Source organism: Electrophorus electricus, chromosome 23, assembly GCF_041902795.1.
Source record: "Electrophorus electricus isolate QZ-2024a chromosome 23, ASM4190279v1, whole genome shotgun sequence".
Taxonomy (NCBI): Eukaryota; Metazoa; Chordata; class Actinopteri; order Gymnotiformes; family Gymnotidae; genus Electrophorus; species Electrophorus electricus.
In genome coordinates, this window is record NC_137519.1 from 7,029,721 (window position 1) to 7,052,500 (window position 22,780).

At 42.9% G+C, this 22,780-nt stretch overlaps 3 protein-coding genes across 11 annotated transcripts in view; 2 read left to right on the forward strand and 1 right to left on the reverse strand.

Moving 5' to 3' along the window:
- The window catches only part of LOC113578246 (cytoplasmic tyrosine-protein kinase BMX), a 22,900-nt gene continuing 120 nt past the window's right edge, over positions 1-22,780 (reverse strand). The window contains exons 1-20 of one of the 6 annotated variants that reach the window (XM_027011388.3): positions 22,761-22,780; positions 19,920-20,055; positions 15,058-15,217; positions 14,688-14,792; positions 13,813-13,894; positions 13,514-13,633; positions 12,610-12,671; positions 12,134-12,306; positions 11,425-11,475; positions 10,986-11,036; positions 10,592-10,646; positions 10,324-10,403; positions 8,377-8,504; positions 6,589-6,651; positions 5,151-5,322; positions 4,642-4,858; positions 4,415-4,479; positions 3,771-3,889; positions 1,137-1,294; positions 1-203 (exon numbers count right to left, since the gene is read on the reverse strand). The exon at positions 22,761-22,780 is cut by the window's right edge and continues 120 nt beyond it. In XM_027011388.3, the coding sequence (XP_026867189.1) occupies positions 135-203; positions 1,137-1,294; positions 3,771-3,889; positions 4,415-4,479; positions 4,642-4,858; positions 5,151-5,322; positions 6,589-6,651; positions 8,377-8,504; positions 10,324-10,403; positions 10,592-10,646; positions 10,986-11,036; positions 11,425-11,475; positions 12,134-12,306; positions 12,610-12,671; positions 13,514-13,633; positions 13,813-13,894; positions 14,688-14,792; positions 15,058-15,198 (1,911 nt within the window). In that variant the 5' untranslated portion in view covers positions 15,199-15,217; positions 19,920-20,055; positions 22,761-22,780 and the 3' untranslated portion in view covers positions 1-134. Of the gene's footprint in view, positions 204-1,136; positions 1,295-2,357; positions 2,428-3,770; positions 3,890-4,414; positions 4,480-4,641; positions 4,859-5,150; positions 5,323-6,588; positions 6,652-8,376; positions 8,505-10,323; positions 10,404-10,591; positions 10,647-10,985; positions 11,037-11,424; positions 11,476-12,133; positions 12,307-12,609; positions 12,672-13,513; positions 13,634-13,812; positions 13,895-14,687; positions 14,793-15,042; positions 15,218-15,724; positions 15,798-19,332; positions 19,458-19,919; positions 20,056-22,760 lie in introns of those variants that run through there. The other 5 variants (XM_081705959.1, XM_081705962.1, XM_081705963.1 and 2 more) reach the window with 5 other exon arrangements.
- On the forward strand, positions 16,527-22,529 carry zgc:113276 (uncharacterized). Of its 3 annotated transcripts, none has more exons than XM_081705964.1 (10): positions 16,527-16,666; positions 17,114-17,285; positions 17,640-17,812; positions 17,936-18,151; positions 18,583-18,862; positions 19,388-19,521; positions 20,718-20,957; positions 21,323-21,484; positions 21,861-21,950; positions 22,219-22,529. In XM_081705964.1, exons 2-10 carry the CDS (start codon positions 17,114-17,116, stop codon positions 22,390-22,392), a joined length of 1,641 nt encoding a protein of 546 aa, XP_081562090.1. In that variant the 5' UTR covers positions 16,527-16,666; the 3' UTR covers positions 22,393-22,529. The 3 variants fall into 3 exon arrangements, with proteins under 3 accessions (XP_081562090.1, XP_026867193.3, XP_081562091.1); XM_027011392.3 differs by having other exon boundaries at positions 22,222-22,529; XM_081705965.1 differs by having other exon boundaries at positions 18,655-18,862.
- Positions 22,682-22,780, forward strand: part of pir (pirin) — a 12,064-nt gene continuing 11,965 nt past the window's right edge. For both annotated transcript variants that reach the window (XM_081705966.1, XM_027011394.3), the window contains exon 1: positions 22,682-22,780. This exon is cut by the window's right edge. The gene's annotated coding sequence lies outside the window, so the exon portion shown is untranslated.

Consider the following 22,780-nt stretch of genomic DNA (forward strand, 5'->3'; position numbering starts at 1 on the left):
GCATGCACCATGTTTATTGTATTATAGCAATGGCACAGAAGTATCACTCAAGCTCTTGATTATTGTACTTAATTATGTATTTTTTAGTAATTTGATAAATACATAAACATGATGTGATGAGTGTAGGTCAGATGTCAGATGTCCACTTCAAATGCATTAAGGTCACTAAGGAGCTGGTGAAAATTGGGCCTCTCTTCTGGAAGCTGGAAACAGAGAAAACACATATTTGGAAAATATGTTTGAAACAAAGCAAACATGCACACACACACTAGGCAATTTGCTTGAAACACACACACACACCTACTAGATATGTGCTTCAAACACACATGGCACACACAAGCACACACACATAAGCACACACACGCGCGCGCGCACACACACACGCACACACACACATACACACACATACACATACTGGGCATGTATTCAAGAAATGGCATACATAATTTCTCACATTCGGTGAGTTTGTAATACAGAGAGAGAGAGAGAGAGAGAGAGAGAGAGAGAGAGAGAGAGAGAGAGAGAGAGAGAGAGAGAGAAATTACAAGAAATTAAAGAAGAAGATGAGAATGAATGGCAATAGTAAAATGAAAGATACAATTAGAGGCAAAAATAGGAAATAGGGAGTCACATGCTGTCATGGAATGCTCTCCTTCCCATTGTTCACGTGGTACGGCCCGCCATGTGCAGTGTGAGGTCACAGACTTGATTGTAACCATGCCTATGTAGTTAGCATACACCTACAGCGGGTTATTGTTGTAATGTCTGTGTAGGACTGTACCTCTTTGTCGGTCCAGACACATAACATAACACCTTTCCTGTTTTGTGCTGCACATTGTTGCTGTTGGTTTCACCCTGCATGTTATATGCAACTGCCGTTATGTTTACCATTAGCGTTGTGTTAATAAATGTTCGTCCTGGAGTCTGTACGTCCTGCTCCTTGCTCTGCAGCACTCGGGCCGTTACACATGCACATTCGGTGCAGGCGTTTTAACAATGCCCTGCATAATTGCTATTTCAAAGTGTTTATAATTCAGAAAGAGAAAGGAAAACGTAGTGAGAGAAAGGGAGAGACAGACAGAAACATACACAGACAGACAGAGATCGGGGTTGGGGGCCGGGTGGAGCACTGCTACCTCGTGCCAGCAGGCTTTCATCACTCGGTAGATGGACTCGGTGGCCTGCTGTGGTCTGTAGAGCCGATGTCCCTGCATCAACTTCTCCGCAATGTGGATGTTATCGTACTGCTCATAGGGCTGCTTTCCCAAGCTGTACACCTCCCACATCAGCACGCCTACACAACACAAACATCCCTTTCACCATCACTGCCATCAACGTCAGCAAGACCCCAGCCCTTAGGACAGGGGCCTTTCTGTCACAGACTCTCATTGGGTGCTTCTTTTGTTGTTGTAGGTGGTGTATTAATCATTAGGAAGAGTACAAGAAATTAGGTAGCTACTCATCAGCATCAACAGCACCTCCATCAGTGTGATCATCAGCACTGGAAGTGATGTCATTCTAGCCACAGCATGCGTAGCAGTCCTTAGAATAACTGTGATGGTTACTAGTTTAGTTATGTGTCACATGGTGTAACATTGTGTCAACCAGATTGTGCCAGTACTTTGAGCCGGCGTTTTGACACCTCAGTGAAAGGGAAATATTAATCCTTTCTTGAAATAATGTCTTTTTTTTAAAACAGTTTTTCTGAATTGCTAAAACACTAAACTACATTCCGAGAACAAAAGTGTCAACTGCCAAAACTCATTCATCAAATTAATCACTTTTTTTTTCAAAACCTCAAATAATATTCACCTATTTAGACAGTTATCAGATCAGATTAATCCTTTATGTGAAACTGAACACAATGTCACTTTCAAAAACACAGTCTTTACAGTGGTGCACTTTGATGACACACCCACCAAAAAGGATAAACATAACATTCACAGAATTGCGTGTCAGAGGTGGTGAACAAGGAGGAAGATGAGGAAGACCGAGAACAAGAGAAGGCGTGGCATAAATATGAAGAAAGAAGGACCATGTGTGCCTCTATAGTCAGGACGTTCAGAACAGAACACAGGTACAGTACTATGTGTTTGGTACCTGAAAGGTACAGCACAGTACAGTAAAAGTATAGAGTAAGATTGCTCAGTACCAGTATTCTAGACAGGGACAAGAATCCCAAGGAAGCGTGCCAAAACAGTATTACAGTATGTATACCACTAACACTGTAATATGGTTTCTATTTGTAGAATTGAAATATGGCCAGGTGGAAGTGGATGGACACTTTTCACAACAGTGGGAGACTCTCATTGTTTATATGATGCAGTTCAGCTGTATTAAATACAACAGCGGATTACCGGAGACATACATTTCTTCAGTAATGTGATCAATGGTGTCTTAGAGTCTTAGAGCGCAACTGACCGCATCCTGCAAAGCAAGCAGATGTGGATTAAACAAACCATGTGTCAATTACGTGTAGACTTACAGTACAGGTACACTACATGCTAGCATATATACTCTATGGTATGTAAAGCAGTCCATGCATACAGACGAGACATGCATGTACAGATGATGTTTGAAATGTAATCCATAGACAGGCTCCATGAATGTATCTATTTGGATGAAGTTGGGTTTAATCTTACAAAGATAAGGCGAAGTTGCAACATAATTGGCCAAGGTTCTCTGTCGCCATGTTATATTAGAGCCAGCCCACACGGAGCGTCTGCTAACATTTCTGGATGCTCTCTGGAATGTTTCATGTGGACTTAGGCAGGGGGATCTTGGGTGGGAGGAGCATCCTGTCTATGTTGTCATTTGGGACAGTGTGTGCGGTCCAAGAGTACGTGAGTGGTTTGCAAATAACCACCATTTCATAAATGTTTCACTTCCACCATACTCTCCCTTCCTAAAGGTCACTGAAGATTTGTTTATCAACATGGCAGTGGAAGGTTTATGAGTGCAACCCCTAGACTCTATGTGATAACATAAGAGTGGATTCTTTTCTAGGCAGGAATATGGCACACCAAAGGATTCTTCTCCTTTGGCTAGCGAGGGAAAAGATAACCTGCGATAGAACTACAGTCCTGCGGTCTGACCCAAAGACTTGAGGCTGAGGCAGAAGGAATAACTGACATCCTAGTCATGTTTATGCTTTTGTGTGTCCGCTGACAGCCATGTTTGGTTTTGAGCAAAGAGCTGATTGCTTTATTTTTGCAAGATGTTCACATTTATGCCATTTGGCTGACACTTTTATCCAAAGCAACTTACAACTATGACTGAGTACAACTTGAGAAATTGAGGGTTAAGAGCCTTGCTCAAGGGCCCAACAGTGGTAATTTGCCAGTGGTGGGGCTTGAACCAGCAACCTTCCAATTACAAGTCAAGTACCATAACAACTGAACTACCACTGCCCATATGTGAGTATTTACTGTTTTGAGAAGAGAAGTGAAAATTTCTGGAGAAGTAGTCTATTGATTCAGGAAAACTGTAAAAATAGCCATTTGGATCTCAAGAGTGGTCTTAGGCACGGATGGGTTTCACAGCAAATGCACTGAAGAGAATTTTCTGTAAAGCACTTAAACTGTGTTTAAGAAAGTGCTACAGAAATAAAGTTAAGTAAGTTTAGCAAGAGAGGTGGATGTGGCTGGCTTTTTACTCAGCGTACAAATTGTTGGCAAATGTGTGCTTAAATGTGTTCAGTGCAAACCGGATTATGACAGTGCAAACCAGATTGTTCTTTAGAAGTTGAAGCAACATAAAATGGAACTAACCAAAAGCCCACACATCAGACTTTGTGCTAAATCTGGTGTAGTACAAAACCTCAGGAGCTGACCACTTCACAGGAAACTTCGTACCAGCAGAACTGGTGTACTGATCGTCCAAAACGTACCTGCAGAGAGAGAATGAACATCAACACAAACCTGGGTGTAGACTTCACACATCTGCTCACATAGAGGGGGGGGGGGAGAGAGAGAGAGAGAGAGAGAGAGAGAGAGAGAGAGAGTGAGAAAGAGAAAGAAACAGTATATCTGACAGAATATTGTGATTTCAGATTTTAAATGTTCTAAATCTTACTGGATCCAGAGAGCATGTCACTGCAATATAAGTTAATTTCAGCATGATTTGAGAGAGGGAAGGGGATTTATCGTGGGTGCATCTCCCCAGCAAATCTCATGTGAGGAGCAGTGCTAGAAGCCCCCAAGTTGGCCCGCTATTTCCATGAGAGTCTCTCGTGCTGTAGAGCTGTCATATCTGTGGTTATGATGTGTGTTGCGTATTAGTGTGTTTACTGAGCACTTGGAATAAACTCTTCCTCAACTGTTATGAACCTCTTCCATGTCTGTTTCAATTCAAACCATGCTCCATGTGTAGCTTTACACTTTAAAACTCATGAGTGTGTGTGTGTGTGTGTTACCTTGCCATTCCAAAGTCTGAGACTTTGACAGTGAGATCTGTATCCACCAGACAATTTCGTGCAGCCTACATGATGAAAGAATGAACATTCCAAAAATCTATAGTCTGTCTGAAAGCCAACACACATACACATACACAAGTGGGTGTGGGTGTGTGTGTTTCTGATGTATACGTGTGAATACATATGTACACTTTAAGGGGCGCATGTGTTTGTGTGTGTGTCCTTACTAGGTCTCTATGAATGAACTGCTGATCTTCTAAGTAGGCCATGGCCTCACACACGTCCACACACATGTGCAGTAGTGTGGAGGCCCTTGCCTCTTTGCCCCGCCTCCGCAGGTAGTCCAGCAGGCAGCCGTTACTCATAAACTCCGTCACGATGTAGATGGGAAAGCAGTCAGTGCACACACCGTACAACTTCACTAGCTTAGGGTGTTGTAGTTTCCTGTCAGCACATGACACACACCAACCCACCCACACACACACACACACACACACACACACGCGCGCTTCCCTGTATCACACACTTACTTTCATCTTTTGTAGAATGTAATAACAAGCTTTTGACTGAATTTTGGATGTTGAAAGTGGAAACGCAGGTAACCCAAGTCCACAAAACACACAACATACACACACACACACATACACATACACACACACACACACACACACACACACACACACAGAATTAAAAGAAGAAAGAGATCAGGAAGCTGGCAAGAATTCTGTGTTCTTACATCATGACCTGGGCTTCCTCTTTGAAGTCCTCCGATGACATGCAGCCTTCTTTCATCATTTTAATGGCAACCTGCTGCTGTTCCTTCCACACACCCAGCTGGACCACCCCGAACTGGCCACTACCCAGCTCTTTGCCCAGACGCACATCATCACGCCTGAGCTCCCACTCACCTGCACACACACGCACACACACACACACACACACACATGCACAAGTAGACAGTTCATACTCAAACAGACACAAACACTATCACCTGTCTTGCTATGATGACGTTTAATAAGATTTTGCAACAAGGAGAGATTTTGGCTATTTTTAAGGGTATATTTAAATCCAGTAAATCCAGTATATTTGCTGTCCAGAATGTATGGTCTAATATATGTAGGGTCAACTGTATGTAGGGTCCAGTATATGTAGGGTGCTGTATATGTAGGTTCCTGTATATGTAGGTTGCTGTATATGTAGGGTACATTATATATGGTCCAGTATATGTAGGGTCTAGTATATGTAGGCTCCAGTATATGTAGGGTCCTGTATATCTAGGTTCCTATATATGTAGGTTCTTTTATATATAGGGTCCATTATATTTGGTCCAGTATATGTAGGGTCCGGTATATGTAGGGCCCTGTATATGTAAGCTCTATTATATCTAGGGTCCAGTATATGTAGGGTCCTGTATATGTAGGGTCCAGTATATGTAGAGGCCTGTATATGTAAGGTCCTGTATATATAGGGACTAGTATATCTAGGGTCCAGTAAATGTAGGGACCTGTATAGGTAGGGTCCTGCATATGTAGGTTCCTGTATATGTAGGGTCCAGTATATGTAGGGCCCTGTATATCTAGGGTCTAGTATATCTATGGTGCAGTATATGTAGAGTGCAGTATAAGTAGGGCCCTGTATATGTAGGGTCTAATATATGTAGCTTCCACTATATGTAGGGTCCCCTATATGTAGGGTCCTATATATGTAGGGTCTAGTATAAGTATGGCCCATATATGTAGGGTCCAGTATGTCTAATATTTTTGTTTTATTCCTGGTGGGTCTGGAGATTTTTCAGTGGGCGAGCAGGGCTTTTTTGTGGCCTGTTTGGGCTCTTGTCTTTTAGTTTAATTTCATCTTCATCACACAGGTTTAGATGGAAAATACTGAACTATGATGCAACAGAGGGACACTGATAGGGGCTTCCCCTGCTGAAACTGTAATGTGCTTCACAGGATTTTCCACTTCAACACGCATTTCACATCGCATTTCTAAACACGTAAATCCTGTCATGTGTCCCAGAAAGTACAGAAAGCTTCTAATGTACTGCAGCCCTGTTGAAGCCATTTTGCGGTCAGCTCCAGAGGTCATTGGCTTCAGGGGAACACATAAGCAGGTATTTTCGACAGTGCAGGCGTGTGGAAGGCTTGTTGTGTTTGTCAGTGAGTCTGACTCACCTTGTGCTGCTGGAGGAGACATAGCAGATTCATTTGCGGGGTGCCGCAGTCTAGTCAACAGGCCTGAACAGCAAAAGCAAAACTAGGATGCACCAGTCATCATTGATCACAGTGACATGTATATTAGCATGCATCTGTGACCAGTGACCACAGTGACATGTATATTAGCATGCATCTGTGACCAGTGACCACAGTGACATGTATATTAGCATGCATCCATAACCAGTGACCACAGTGACATGTATAATAACATGCATTCTTGACCAGTGACCACAGCGACATGTTTATTAGCATGCATCCATGACCAGTGACCACAGTGACATGTATATTAGCATGCATCCATGACCAGTGACCACAGTAACATGTATATTAGCTTGCACCAGTGACCAAAGTGACATGTTTATTAGCATGCATCAGTGACCAGTGACAACAGTGAAATGTATATTAGCATGCTTCCATGACCAGTGACCACAGTGACATGTATATTACCATGCAACTGTGACCCGTGACCACAGTAACATGTATATTACCATGCAGCTGTGACCCGTGACCACAGTAACATTTATATTAGGATGCAGCAGTGACCCGTGAACACAGTGACATGTATATTAGCATGCATCCATGACCAGTGATCACAGTGACATGTATATTAGCATGCATCCGTGACCAGTGACCACAAGGACATCTATATTACCATGCAGCAGTGACCCGTGACCACAGTGACACGTATATTAGCATGCATCAGTAACCTGAGACCACAGTGACACGTATATTAGCATGCATCCATGACCAACGACCACAATGACATATATATTACCATGCAGCAGTGACCCGTGACCACAGTAACATTTATATTAGCATGCAGCAGTGACCAGTGATCACAGTGACATGTATATTAGCATGCATCAGTGACCGGTGACCACAGTGACATGTTATATTAGCATGCATCAGTGACCGGTGACCACAGTGACATGTTATATTACCATGCAGCAGTGACCCGTGACCACAGTAACATTTATATTAGCATGCAGCAGTGACCAGTGATCACAGTGACATGTATATTAGCATGCATCAGTGACCGGTGACCACAGTGACATATTATTAGCATGCATCTGTGACCAGTGACTACAGTGACATGTATATTAGCATGCATCTGTGACCAGTGACTACAGTGACATGTATATTAGCATGCATCTGTGACCAGTGACTACAGTGACATGTATATTAGCATGCATCAGTGACCGGTGACCACAGTGACATGTTATTAGCATGCATCTGTGACCAGTGACTACAGTGACATGTATATTAGCATGACCCAGTAATGTGTGAGCACAGTGACACGTTTACAGTCTCTTCCCTCACATGCCCACATACAACTATACACACCTGTACCAACCCACACACACATAACTATACACACCTGCACTAACATAACATATTTGACATACCACAAGTGTTCAAATGAGGTCACTGTTAGGTCATTGTATGATTTGTAAATGACCAATAACTAAATAATTCATGTTTTTACTTTCAAAACAAAATGTGACAGAACCAGACTTTCTAGGATGATGTAACTTTTGTGTGTGGATCATTAATCACAATACAGGCTCTTATGCAGTGGAAGGGTGTGATGTAATGATGAGTCATTAAAAAAGGAAACTTAGAGCTGATAATGCATGCATCTGTGTGTGTGTGTGTGTGTGTGTGTGTGTGTGTGTGTGTGTGTGTTTGTGTGTGTGTGTGTGTGTGTGTGTGTGTGTGTGTTTGTATACAGAACAGGAGCCTCACCTGCTCCATTGTGCTGATGGTAGTCTATCATGCTGGGGATAGAGCTGAACAGGTGCTTCTCTGCCAGGAAGTATTTGCCTTCTGCATCCCTGTTTATGAGGTAGTGTTGGACGGTCCCATTCACCTCACTGAGAACACATAGACACACACACACAGACACACACACACACGTATGCACAAAGACACACACACACACACACACACACACACACACACACACACACACACACCCGTATGCACAAAGGCACACATGCTCTTAATAATAATAATAATAATAATAATAAACGTAATAATAATATCACACAAAATAATTTTTATGAGGCTGCTGTTGGTTTATGGTGGGGTGGGTGAATGCCCCCATTTATTCAAAGGGATGTGAGTTGCAGCAAACCTCATGAAGCCAGACACAAAGCACATCCTCTGCACCTTAGGTGTGATCTCAGGTGTTTATCAAATGGATCACTCTTTTCACAAAAACCTTTAAAAAAAAAATCAATCTAGCTAAATCAGATCTGGTTTTGCAGAACTCTCACTCACTGATCCACATTTTCCACTATGATGTACTTGTAATGCTAAACGCTAACCGCAAGCAGCAGTAGTTAAACACAAAGCACAGATACCATAGCTTACACACCATGACTCAGAATTGCCCACACTTCTTACTACTTGCCCTCACTTGTTGTCAACAATGTAATAACCAGGTCAGTCAGAGTGGATATGTGGTAACAGGTGAGTTGAAGGTTGATACTAAGGACAGAACGTTGCAGTTGCAGAGGTACAGGAGCATGTATGTAAGAGACGGACAAGGATGAGGATGAGGAAGGGCAAAGACCATACCCCAAGAAAAGTCAGTTCTGATGAAATTCTACCAACTGTGATAGGCCATGTGCTTATTCTTGGAATGACAATAAGGAAAGCAAAACAAAGTGTACAACTCAATCTCAGCAGAGATAATCCGGAGAGAAGAGAACTGGTAACTGGTGTTTTGGGCTCATTGAATGTACACAGATGTTTCAGCACATCACTTTCCCAGTAGTAACTTCATGTTCCATGTTTGTAGACTTGCAGGGCTGCCATGTTAGGATGAAGGACTCCTCTGGTCTCCAAACAGCAAGAGGCTGTCATAGCTGGTCCTTCAAACAAATGCCATTAGACTGCATTAGTTACCGCACTGAGTTGATGAAAGCAATGTAAAGTTTGAGGGAATCAAAAGTGTCAGTCTTTCCACTATTGACTGGGTCCTCAACACAACAAGGTACAGGGTCCCTTTGAGCACAACTTAGAAAGGGTCAAAGAACAACGATTTCCATATCTGCAAGTAAGTACATTTTTGTGAATGGAGCTGGGTGTAGTCAGGAGAAAAGGAAGAAGAGACACCTGGAACATGACTGGCCAACAGGCCATTGTGGAAGTACTTGGCCAGCAAAGTGGCAATGTCAGTTTGCAGCCATAAGCAATCGTGGGGTTCTCCACCATCATGCCACCTTGGGGTCAAATAACACCCAACATCACCTCAAATATCTGGGCGGTCTTCAGGATGTCAGCAGGGTCATGAGCATGCAGAGAATCCCATCGGCAACGTCAGATCTCACCGCAGTGTCTTGATATGTGAGTGGTTCAATATCAACTAGCCATTAATAAATGTTGGCCTTCCACCATACTTCCGTTTCCTCAACCTAATAGAAGCTTTCCTCCAAAAACCCCATATCATGGAAAACCTACTGGCCTTTCTTTACACACGTTTGTGTGTGCACACATGTGTGTGCATGTGTATGTATGTGTGTGAGGGGTGCGTGTATATGATTATGTATTTGTGCGTGTGTGTGTGTGTGTGTGTGTACCTATGTGTATGTGTGTGCATGCATGTGTGTGCGCACGTGTGTGTGGGTCTGTGTGTGTGTGGGTCTGTGTGTGTGTCTGTATTTGATATCTCTTGTCTATACTCACTCTAGTGCTCGACTGAACAGGGACACAGTATACATTCCTTTCTGACTGGAGTCTCTAACCACAAAAGAGCCCTCTTTACCCTGTAGAGACAAGACACTCACTGAAAGAAATCACAACTGAAAAACCTCTGACTGAAGTTATGATGGAAGACATGGTTCATAAACATGGCCTTAAGGGTTTGAGGTGAGACAGACACAACGAGGGGTAGAGGTGAGACTGAGAGACAGTTGGGTAGAGGACATGCATAGAAGTAAGACACATCTTTCACCTTTTCTCGTAGTAGCTGCTCAGTCTTGCCCCGGGACAAGCTTCCCACATACCAGCTGGGACAGGACCAAACAAGCAGCACACAGAAGGAGGACACACACTTCACACATTTAACCACTGTGCTCGCACTCAGACACTGTAATGTTAAATTTCTTTTTGCATATTTATACATACATATAATATCCACATAGACTTATAATTATCTCCTTTTGAGGAGTTAGAAAAGTAAAAATTACACACAATAAAAATAAAAATAACATATGAAACATTTAGTCAAAAATAAAAACAATAACATTTATTTATGTTCATTCTAAAACTGTAGGATATTGACATAGCTGTGTTTAAGTAAGAAATCCCACCAAAGCAGTGGAAATAGGACAGGGAGTGAAACTCACAGGTAGTCCTTTATGTCTTCCTGTGGAGAGACATCACATCCTGTCCTTACACTGGATCCAGAAAACATATGGACTTTACTTGAGCACACAATGCTTTACGTGTGTGTGTGTGTGTGTGTGTGTGTGTGTGTGTGTGTGTGTGTGTGTGTGTTTGTTTAAGTGTGATAATAAATGTCTCCCTCTGGTGCTCATGACAACAACAACTTGTAGGTGAAAACTCTCATATACAGCATATACAGCATATAGAGTTAGTGTTTTTGCTTAACAAAAGCACTAACTGTAAACTAACACGTAAATGTATCATAATTGTGGCATGGGGAAGGTTGTTCTTCTAGCAGGTGCTAAGCTGTTGAACTCCAGACGTATAAGGTATGTAAGACATATGTAAGATGTACACAGTATGTAAGTTAAATAAGATGAAGAAGAGAGGAGCCATCACCTTGGGGGTTCCTCTTCCTCTAGGAAATAAGAAGGCACAAGTCCTTCAGAACTAGGTAGAAAATGAGATAAGGTGATGAATTAGCTTAACCAACAACACTGCTGTAGACTTAAGCATTTTACATTTTAGTTATTAAACACAACATCAGCACATAACAGGAGGAGCGAACACTATCAGTTAACACCAGTGGTTAACACTAGCATTTAACACCATCACTTAACACTAGCAGTTAACACCCGCACTTAACACTAGCAGTCAACACCAGCACTTAACAATGGCAGTCAACACCAGCACTTAACAATGGCAGTCAACACCAGCACTTGAGACTAGCAATTAACACTAGCAGTCAACACCAGCACTTAACACTAGCAGTCAACACCAGCACTTAACAATGGCAGTCAACACCAGCACTTGAGACTAGCAGTCAACACCAGCACTTAACAATGGCAGTCAACACCAGCACTTGAGACTAGCAATTAACACTAGCAGTCAACACCAGCACTTAACACTAGTGGCTAAGTTCAATAAGTATTTTTAATTTCTGTGATCTTAGAGCAAAGTCATGGTGCAATTCCATTATAAGCTAAAAGCTGCACTGTCTGTAGGTGAGCCAGCAGACAGTGACTTCAAGTGATACTTCAGTTATTGTCCTGTTATCACCCAGGAAATGGACATTCTGCTTCAAGCGTGATATTTGGTAAAGCCGTACCCATCCATGTCTCTGACTCTCCACCAGTCTTGGGAAATCTTCTCCAGAGGCACATATCTGTGTCCCTTCAGCAAACTCAGCTCCTCAGGTCTCTCAGCAGTGTAGTCATACAGAGCCAGTGCTGACCTGGGGTCAGTCTCTGGGATGGGGGGTAGGTGGACACCCTCCCTGCCCTGGAGAAAAAACAACAGCATCAACCTCTAAGCCAATCAAACAAACACAGAGTTAATCATTGTATCATTTTATCACTTAGGATAGTGGTCCTCAAATCTGGACCTGGATTACTGTCCCCAGTCCTGTTTTGGATTCCAGTCCCTGATCTTGGAATCATTAGAAGTTGAACAGTTCATGTAACTCCTTGTCCTTACTGGACACAGTCCCGGGGGACTGTGATAAGAATGCCTTCATTGTAGGGGTTTTATTTATTCTGATGTGGTGAGCGTGTTGCTTTAAGGTGCACAGGGTGCATTACTCACCTTTACAGACGGCAAAGGAGGTAATCCAAAATTCCGCAAAGCAGGTCTGAGACCAGTTAAATCTGAAAAAACACACCACTGTTGAAAAACACACCACTGTTGAGACCAACACAGAGAGACTGAAGAGGAGCGTCTTCCCACAGGCCATTCGGGCTCTGAATCTGTCAACTGATGGAACTGATGGGACTACTCTGTGTATGATGTCCACAATAACACCATAAAAAAACTGTAAAAACTGTAAATTGTAAATTGTAAAAACTGGAAATTGTACATTGTATATGTATATATTATACATCACTTCTTCATTCATCATAACATATTTATTTATTCATTAATCCGCATCTATTGCCCTGTATCACTCCTCGGCCACAGACAGAGCAGTTACAAAAAGCATTTCACTGCCAGTTATAAAATGCATGACTATGTATGTGACAAATAAACTTTGAACTTTGAAATTGCTATGATAAGGCAATTGCTTGCAAATCAGCTAACACTATTTAAAATGAACCAGTTATATGCAAAGCATATAAAGCTGACTGTTCATCAAAACTATGAAAATATCACCTCTGAAATATAAAAACACCATCTCTGAAGGAAGAAAATAACACCTCCAAAATATGTTTACTCGGGAAAATCACTTAGGATCTACAAACAAGTTGAAATCTTCATAGTCGGGAAAAAAAGCTTAGTTGCCTTCATTTTTATAATTTTTATGAAAGCAACAAAAGTGTACCTATTTTTTATGTTGTTTTTTTTACAACTTTGTTTAATAATTCTGGCAACTGAGTTAACTGATTTGAAGGCAATGAACTTGATTCAAGTAATTCCAATTTAGGAACTGACTAAATTTAAAAGGACCGTTGGCGACCTCTAGTGGTGAAAAAGCCAGAGACGCTGAACGTACCTTTGTGCCACTGAATGCAACCTGGAGCATTCTTTACCGTCTGCCCGCAGCACAAGAATTTTCCATCGTCCCAGAATCCTTTGTGGTACTTTGCAGAGAGTTTAGGATTACCTTTTATTACTGTAACCAAACAAACACACTGTTCTGAGCCTTTCTTTAACCACTGCAAAGATCTTCTACAACATAGGAGTGATATCAGAATTACAAGCATTCATTTGAGTCCAACTGGGCACAAATAACTCTTAATTTAGTGAAGACCTTTTATTGTATAAGTGTATTAATGATATGTGTGTCCACACCATGCATCAGGGCTTCCAGCCAAGCCATCCTGTCTGCGTCATTTTTAGCAAAAAGGTACAGGATGTTTTCATCATATGCAACCTAAAGGCGCAAAGGTGAATTAGTTCAGACTTTAACTACTGGCATTATAGACTGAAAACACTTCCTTTCATCTTAAAACCATCTTTTTTACAATCGACAGCATAACGATGAAAAGTATTTGATTCTGTTGTATGAAAACAGTGATGGTGTAATGAAGTTAACTAGGAGTGCACTCAGGGTGTGCAGACAGAGTATCTGGTGCACTTGACTGGGTTGACTAGACCTGACTAGACTGCCCATATAGTACCCTACTGCTATATGAACTTTAGGACACTGTGTTTGTGTGTGTGTAGGTGTGTGTGTGTGTGTGTAGATGTGTGCGGGTGTGTGTGTAGATGTGTGTGTGTGTGTGTGTAGGTGTGTGTGTGTGTGTGTAGATGTGTGTGTGTGTGTGTGTAGGTGTGTGTGTGTGTGTGTGTGTAGATGTGTGTGTGTGTGTGTGTAGGTGTGTGTGTGTGTGTGTGTAGGTGTGTGTGTGTGTAGGTGTGTGTGTGTGTGTGTAGATGTGTGCGTGTGTGTGTGTGTGTGTAGATGTGTGTGTGTGTGTGTGTGTAGGTGTGTTTGTGTGTGTGTAGATGTGTGTGTGTGTGTGTGTGTGTGTAGATGTGTGTGTGTGTGTGTGTAGGTGTGTGTGTGTGTGTGTAGATGTGTGTGTGTGTGTGTGTAGATGTGTGTGTGTGTGTGTGTAGATGTGTGTGTGTGTGTGTGTAGGTGTGTGTGTGTGTGTGTAGGTGTGTGTGTGTGTGTGTAGATGTGTGCGGGTGTATGGGTGGGTGGTTGTTAATAAAGAAACCTGAAAGGGAAACTGTCTGTGAACAGGTGCGTTCTCCTCTGGGTCAACCTTCTCCACAAATGCGATCCTTTCTGATAGGATTGTCCCTTTCTTTGTCTTTTTCTTCTGCAAGAACAAAAGAGAAAAACAAAACAAAACAGAATTATACTGAAATTCAAAAAAGCCCAATAAAATCCTAAAACTATACGCATCATAAGGTTTTATGGAAAGTTCATATGTTAATGTTTTATGGTATATCTGTGATTTACTTCATGTCCTTTTTGTTCATAAAAGTGTTCAGTAACAGTGTCCACCATCATGACCTGTTTGACTGAGCAGGGGCACAGTCATAAAGTGTGGCCTGTGAAAATGTGACCTGTGAAAACCTGACCCCTTTCTCCTGCTCGTAGTAGGTGAGCATGTGGCTGGTCAGGGTGAAGAGGCGCTCTCTGTAGTTCTTGGGGGAGATTTTCTTCTTCTGCTGGGACATCTTCAACAGGATTCCTTCTTTAACAATCTCGCTGGTACTCATCTGGTCAGCTGGATTTCACCTGTTCATAAACACACACACACACACACACACACACACACACACACACACACACACACACACACACACACACACACACAGATTTACATAGAGTATAAGGTGTATGTCTTGATGGCAGTTCAGAGAATTATGACTTAATGACAACCATAACATTTAAAAACAACTGCATTTCATTAACAAATTTCCAGTTTGCATCTCTAAAGACGTTTCTAATGCAACTTGAGTCATCTGAGCAGCTGCTGTTACCTGGAGGGTGTTAATGATGTAACAGTGTTGACAGAGTATCAGTTACCCTTTACCCTAAACCAAATGCATAAGGATAGACCAGGCAAAAACCACTCAAAAGCAACTGCAGTTTCTTCACTGCACTGTAGCGTAGCCATTAGTGTTACATAGTTATACATCATATAGACATTTTATATAATAGCTGAGAGCATCACAGTCAGACAGAGGTTTTGGGAACCAGTCACACCAATACAATAGTTACGGTTTTCATTGGGTTCCATACCTGTGCAGAGAGAGAAAGCGATCCTCAGACTTCTCACAGACTGAATGAACCTACAGAACAGCCTTGTTCAGGTTTCTGATAAATGTTAAAAGAAGTTTCTGGAATACAAAGGCCCCAGTGTTGTAGGAGGGTGGTGTTTGCTTAATGCATTTGCATGGCCCTGACACTGATCAGGAAAAAAACACAATCTTCATTTGTGTGAAAACAAATACTGTGCAGGTTAACCTCTCAGGGTGGTAGCACCCTGAAGGGCCTGTCAGGAGCAAGAGTGAAAGGCAGACCAGGCTTTGAGACGCAACCACACACCTGCTCTCCTTTCTTTCAGGAAACATGTGGTTCGCTCCGGGATAAGCAGGAGAGTCCTTCATGCCAATGAGTCTATGATTTTTGAAGTTATTCTTTTGATCTTACTCATGGTAACCAACAGCCAGGAAAATGTACAGTAAGTCTCTGAGCTCTGAATGTTGTAAATAAGAACTTCTCAAATACTCCTGAAATGCATCAACACCACCTGATTCCATTGACAATTCACAAGCTATTACACACTGTGGTAAAAAATGTGGGGCTGTATATGTTCCCATGGTAACTTACTAAGTGTTAGGAACAGTTTGTGTGTGAGTGAGTGTGTGAGTGAGTGTGTGTGTGTGTGTGTGTGTGTGTGTGTGTGTGTGTGTGTGTGTGTGTGTGTGTGTATTTCTGACTCTCCACTGTATGTCATGGATATTTTTAACATTGACGTTTGACTCTTAGAGCCAATCAGTGTCCAGTGTATGTTAAGAAACAGAAGAGATAGAGTTACAGGACCCTCATACACTCTATCTGCGAACTTCACTTTGTGCAACAGGTCTCTCTCTCTCTCCATCTGTCAGTCTCTTTCTCTCCCCTGTCTCCTTTTTCTTCTTCTACATTTCTCTGTACTCCACAAGCCGCACCTTTGAGCAGGTAGAGACTAATCTTTTGATCTTCAGGAAAGTAAAGAGTAATAATAAATAATAATAATAATATTAGATATATACTTTTGTGGCTTTTATCAGCCAGCATGCCATGCTATCCTTGACATGACTAAATATATACACTACATGTAAATAGAGTGGTAAGAAAGGTCAATATTGTATTGTAACAATCAAAATTTTAAATAAGCCAAAAAATTAAATGTTATCATTTAAGCACAGACATTTTGATTGTTCTTGATGGCTTGTACTCAAATGTACTCTGTAAAGGTCTTACGCCACAGACCTACTGCATTTGTGATCCATTACCAGATCTCTCTCTCTCTCTCTCTCTCTCTCTCTCTCTCTCTCTCTCTCTCTCTCTCTCTCTCTCTCTCTCTCTCTCTCTCTCTCTCTCTCTCTCTCTCTCTCTCTCGCTCTCTCTCTCTCTCTCTCTCAGATGTTGGATGTGCTGATAATAGGAGCTGGCCCTCATGCCCTGACTCTGGCTACTCTGCTCTCAAACCAGCACAAGCACATGAGCTTGTCCTATAGCGACATCCTCCAGGGTGTCCAGCTCAGCAAGCGTCGCTCCAAGACCAGGCAGCCCCAGAGGACAAGCCCTCCCACTGGTGTGTTAGCCACTAGATAAGACAGATTCATACCCACTAGATAGACTAGAATGCCACTAGATAGATAGACTCCTACATGACAGTAATGCTAATACTACCACCAATACTACTACTATTACCAAAAACAACAGAATAAAATAAATAAATAATTTTAATTTATATAGTGTATTATAATATACAGGGATGCTTTACATTAAAAAAAAAACCCTAGAAGAATAATGAGTAGTAAAGAGAAGCCATTATAAGCACTGTAGCAGAACATTCTAGTAATAATTTACTTCAGGATTTTGGGTTCCTTCCCTCTTATGTTCTCTTCTTCTCCTTCCTGGGTGATTTAGTGGTGTGTTTCCACAGGGACAGTGTTAGAGACATGCAAAGAACAGGAATGTCCACCCTGTCCCCCGGTACACTTCAGAGTGGTGGACCCTTATGGAGAATGGGCTTCGCTGTGGGAGAGTCAGTTCAGGGGCCTCAACATCCCCCATCTGCGCTCACACGTGCTGGTTCACACTGATCCTCTCAATAAGGTAATGGCAAGCTGACCATTCACAATAGCTGCAGAACCAAGTCACATGTACCATGCCATGCTCTTGGTAAATGGCTACCATGATCAAAGACCCATTGGTGCCTGTGTCTGTGTGCAATCCCAGAAAGCCTTGCAGGAGTTTGTGGTGGAAAGGGGCCGTGTGTCAGAGCTTCACCCTCTGCCTGAGAGGACCTACATCCAGGATAAGGATGCCTTCTTTAATGACAAGCGCCTGGGAAAGAGAGACAGAAGACGCCTGAGCAGTGTGGCAAGCCTACAGAAAAGCCTCTGTTTCAGTCTGCCAGGAACACAGCTCAGCATGGACTTCTTCAGAGACCAGGTCTGGGATCAGTGAGCCATAATGCAGAGACATGACCTTACTGAACAAATAACATGTCTGGGACCAGTGGGGCATAAAGCAGACCCATGAGCTTACTGAACAGGTCTGGAAAGTAGTCTTTGCGTGGGTGTGAACTTGTGGACACTGATTAACTAACAGGTCTACTGCACGTAAAGCATGGACTCACGGAAACTGGTGGAACGCAGGTTCAGTCTAACACATTACTGAACAAAGCTATCACATCTGGGACTGACCTAGGGTCCCGTGGCATCTATGATATTTTTACGTAGATCACAGCTGCACCTGTAAGGCTTTCATTGTCACTAGTGCCTTTGCATGGTAGTAAGTGCTACCTCTTTCTTCTGAAGTGAATGCCAAACTGAGCACTAAACCTCATGTGGTAAGCAGTGGGCTACCTTACTCTCGAACAGGTGCACAGGTATGATCTGCACAGCGTCCTGATCAAAGGCACCGTGGACCGAATCTTTCCATTTGTCTCCAAGAAAAGCAAAACAGTGGAGTTCTTCAGAGTGACTCTAGACAACGGCGACACCATTGACGCCAAAAGGGTAGTCATGGCGACGGGACCCACCAGGGCACAGATGGCGAACATCCCGCCATGGGTGTCGGCCATCGCGGAGAGCTACCCGGAGGAGGGGCTGCGTCACACAGTCCAGCTCATGCACCTCCTCGCTCAGCAAAAACAAACGGGTGGGTCTGAGCCTGAGGCAGAGACCCCCGGCCCGGTCGCCACGCCCCTTCCGCCAGCCCACGTCCTGCCTCATTGTGGAGGTCTTCAGGGTGATGATGGAGCAGGGGAGCAAGAACACACCCAGACGAAGGGCTGGCTGGGACTTGGAGCAGGAGGCTGGGGACCACTGCATTAAAAGGATAAAACCAAGCTCATACTGTTTCCAATCTCATGACCAAATATGCAGGGAAGCGTTTATGTTTGTTTGGGGCTATTTATTTATTTATTTGGTTTTAAAGTTGTGAAAAATATACACAAGATTGAAAACATTTTTAAAAAGGGTCAGTGTTTTGACCAATGAGAAAAACTCTATAAGGAACAATGATCCTCCTTAACTCCTAGGGCAGTTTAGCATGAACAAAAAGCATCAACGTTCATAATTATTTTATAATATTATTTTCATAATGAATGTTTAGTGTGATGTGCTCACTGAAAGGTTGCTTGACACAGGTCCTGACCAGGCTGTTAATGTGGCACTACCCCAGGTCCTCCCTCTGTGTGCTGCCCGAACCAGAGACTCATGGTGATTGGTGGAGGACTGACCAGTGCCCACATCATCTCCATGGCTCTACAACAAGGTGCAAGTCATGTGACCTGGGTCCTGCGCAAACACTTACAGGTGTGTGGAATCTTTGTCTGATCTGTGACATCCTGGGTCAGGAATAAAGTCTGTACTGGTGCAAACAGCACACGATACACAGTAACAAGTACCACGTAAACAAGAGCCAGGAGCAGGGAAGCAATGTAAAGAGCATCTGAATCTGCATGTTTAATACAAGTTCCTCCTAGTTATATATATCATCTGGATGTTAACGTACGCAAATATGCAAACATTATACTGCATATCATTACACTATGAATTTGGAGCAGAGCGGTGGGGATCATTACCATAGTTATGCCCTTAGGACCAAGTCCCTTCCCCAGGCTTTTTTGACTTTCAAACTTTTCAACTTTATCAGTGTGTTGGTACAGTCGCGACAGTGTGGTATTGCGGGACTATATGAGTGGGACACTAACTTGTATATTGTCAGGTGGTGCCCCCATGTGGTGGTAATCAGTGTGTGCATGTCTTCTCCCCAAATTTAGGTCTCCTTCTCAGTTGTTCACAGGCCCATACTCGTAGCAGTAGTCAGGACCAGACAAGCCTCCAATTCTGTAAATTAAGTAACAGAACACTACAGAGTGTTAGCAAATGTCTTCCAGTGTTCTATTGCTTTTACACAGCAGTTCTACAAAATAAAAATAATCCCAAAACGTAGTGTTAAATATGTTTTTATATTGGCACTTCCTTCTGCTGAAAAATAATTCCACTAGAGACAGTCTGTGTTCACAAAAAATAACTTGTCACTAAGCAACACTAATAATTGCCTTCTTAAGAGTAGTCTACAACAGCATACACTACCAGGTATCGTTAATTGGAAATAAAAAGTCAAAATACGATAAAAGAAACCAAAACAAAGACATTATTAAGAATTAAAAGAAAGAGTTATTTATTAGGGTAATTGCATTATTTGCATATGTTAATCTGTAAACGTCCATTAATTGTGCAGTCAGACGAACAAGGTTTGCGCTGTAGGACAACATTGACATCAGACAGCCTGGCTCACTCCTTTGATGGCCTCGTTTATTTGTTCTACCCTTACAGCAATCGAGCTAAACGTTTTCAAAGTAATGCGGTTAGAATTTGATGTTCTCTTCTTCAGAGTCCAACCAAATAGGCTGCAGGTCAAATCTTATAAAAGACAACCACTATATTCATTTCCCATTTTGTGTACGCACAAAAACAACTAAGGCCAATGGCGGCTCTTCCTGCAGCTGAAGCAGTTTGACGTGGGAGACGTGGAGAGCCTGATTGGCCGCTACTCCCACGTGGAGCACGGCATCAGGCTGGATGGCCTGGCCTACCTGCGTCAGTTCTATGGGGAGAGGAGTCTGCACAGACGTCTGGCCATGATCAAACAGGCCCGCAAAGGAGGAGCTGTCACCCCAGAGGCCTACGCTCACCTGCAGCCATTCATTCAGGCTGGCCAGGTGCAGATCAGGGCGTACTGCCAGGTAACATCGCCTTCTACCTCTTACTCAGACTAAACCATACCCATCAGCCCCTTAACTTGAAAGAACAGAACTGTGATTCAGTATGAAGAATGAAGCTACGATGTATATATAAACCTGTAGATCAGCAAAAATGAGAAGAACAGACTTAAATGTCATCATTCAAAGATGAGAGACTTTCCATTTATAATACGAATTTTTTTTTTTTAAAGTGATCTATGTTCAGGGCACTAGACAGTTAGTTCAGATCACCAGATATTTAATGTATTTTTTTCACACACATCTCTATCAGTAATCATTTATTCTTATATTCCACTGTGATAAAAAATGCCACAGCATTATTCTGTGTTGTTCTTTTGGCTCTGTAGGTGACTGAGGTGAAGTGGTGTTACGGAACACAACGCTGGACAGTGTCTCTGTGCGACGGAGAACAGTGGAATGGCGAGCGGATCTGGCTTGCTACAGGCTGCAAGCTGGATGTTCACCAAGACCCCCTGCTGTCTGACGTCATGAAACACTTCCCAGTTTCGGTGGGTGGGAGCTGAGAAGTCCTGTCTAACTCTCAGTATTACAGCTTACAGCCCCCTGTATGACTTTTTTTTTTTTTATAACTCCCAAGTTTCACTGATTTCATTGTCCGGCCAGTGGAGGTCCGGGGGGTGTGGGTGTGTGGGGGTTGTTCTGTTCTGGTCCTGGAGGTCCAGAGTCTAGCACAGTGTGGTGTTTTCCCTTCTCTGGTACTCCTGACTGAACTCATCAGTTAATTATTAGCTTCAGGTGTGTTAATGTAGGAAAATCAAGCAGGCAATCTTGTGCTGGTCTCTGGCCTTCCAGAGCCGCAAACTCCTGTACAGCATGCGTGCTCTGTGTGTGACTGAGGGAATGACAACTGCCCTGTTGTCCCAGGTGCTGGAGGGCTGGCCGTGTATAGGCGAGTCCCTGAGGTGGGCCCCTGGGTGCCCCCTCTACCTGATGGGACAGTACGCAGCACTCCAGGTGATGGATTTTGGAACTACCACATGCCTTTACCCGTTTCCCTTAGAGAATATTTCAAACAATCTTGAACAAAAGACTCAAGGCTTTCAGTAATATTTTTAAATTATCTTTTTTGAGCATATTTAACTCCTTAAAAATCCATTTTTTTATTTTATTGTATACATTTAAACCTTTTGGGGGGCTTATTCCCTGATATTCCAGGTAGCCATAGGCTAAATGTGTATTTAACTGTGCGTTTTAAATATCACATATTAATTTGTCACATCAGCAGGTGGGGCCCCATGCTGTAAACCTGGCAGGGGGTCAGGCCGCCTCTGTCCGCATCGCCAGGGACATCCTAGACTGGCACAGCGGCGAGGAGGGCTGCCCCGAGGCTGTTACAGCGCAGAGAACACGGACTGAGCAGTACCTGTCACACATGCACGGCCTAATGTGGTTATGATGCCTAGCTAGGCTTACATACCCACCAAACCTGTGTTTGCAGTAGGACATTTCACGTCCGGATGAAAAGACTGCAAGTGATTGCAACTCTTGTCCGTGATTAAACAAGAATAAAACTCCTGAATCTGTTGACTTAAACTGCAGCTACATGTGCAGTCATTCCTTCAGCACTTCCACGATTTGGTCTCAAAATATTGACGAGTCACGCTTACTCTGCCCCTTTAAGGTATCCGTTAACACGTGACTATTTGGGTAGCCTATCAGACCGCGCAGCAACTGATAACAACAAAGCGTGTGAAGGTAAACAGTAAGCAAAACCCGGACCATCTTGCGAAAGCACGTATCCACACGCTCTGTGTTTAACATTACCCGCACTGGACTCGCTTGTC

Bases quoted from the DNA above. Each gene is read 5' to 3' on its own strand.
- zgc:113276 (XM_081705964.1), top strand. From the start codon at position 17,114: ATGTTGGATGTGCTGATAATAGGAGCTGGCCCTCATGCCCTGACTCTG. The intron at 18,863-19,387 runs GTGGGTCTGAGC...GCACTACCCCAG, and splicing joins CGCTCAGCAAAAACAAACGG to GTCCTCCCTCTGTGTGCTGC. The intron at 21,485-21,860 runs GTGGGTGGGAGC...CTGTTGTCCCAG, and splicing joins TGAAACACTTCCCAGTTTCG to GTGCTGGAGGGCTGGCCGTG.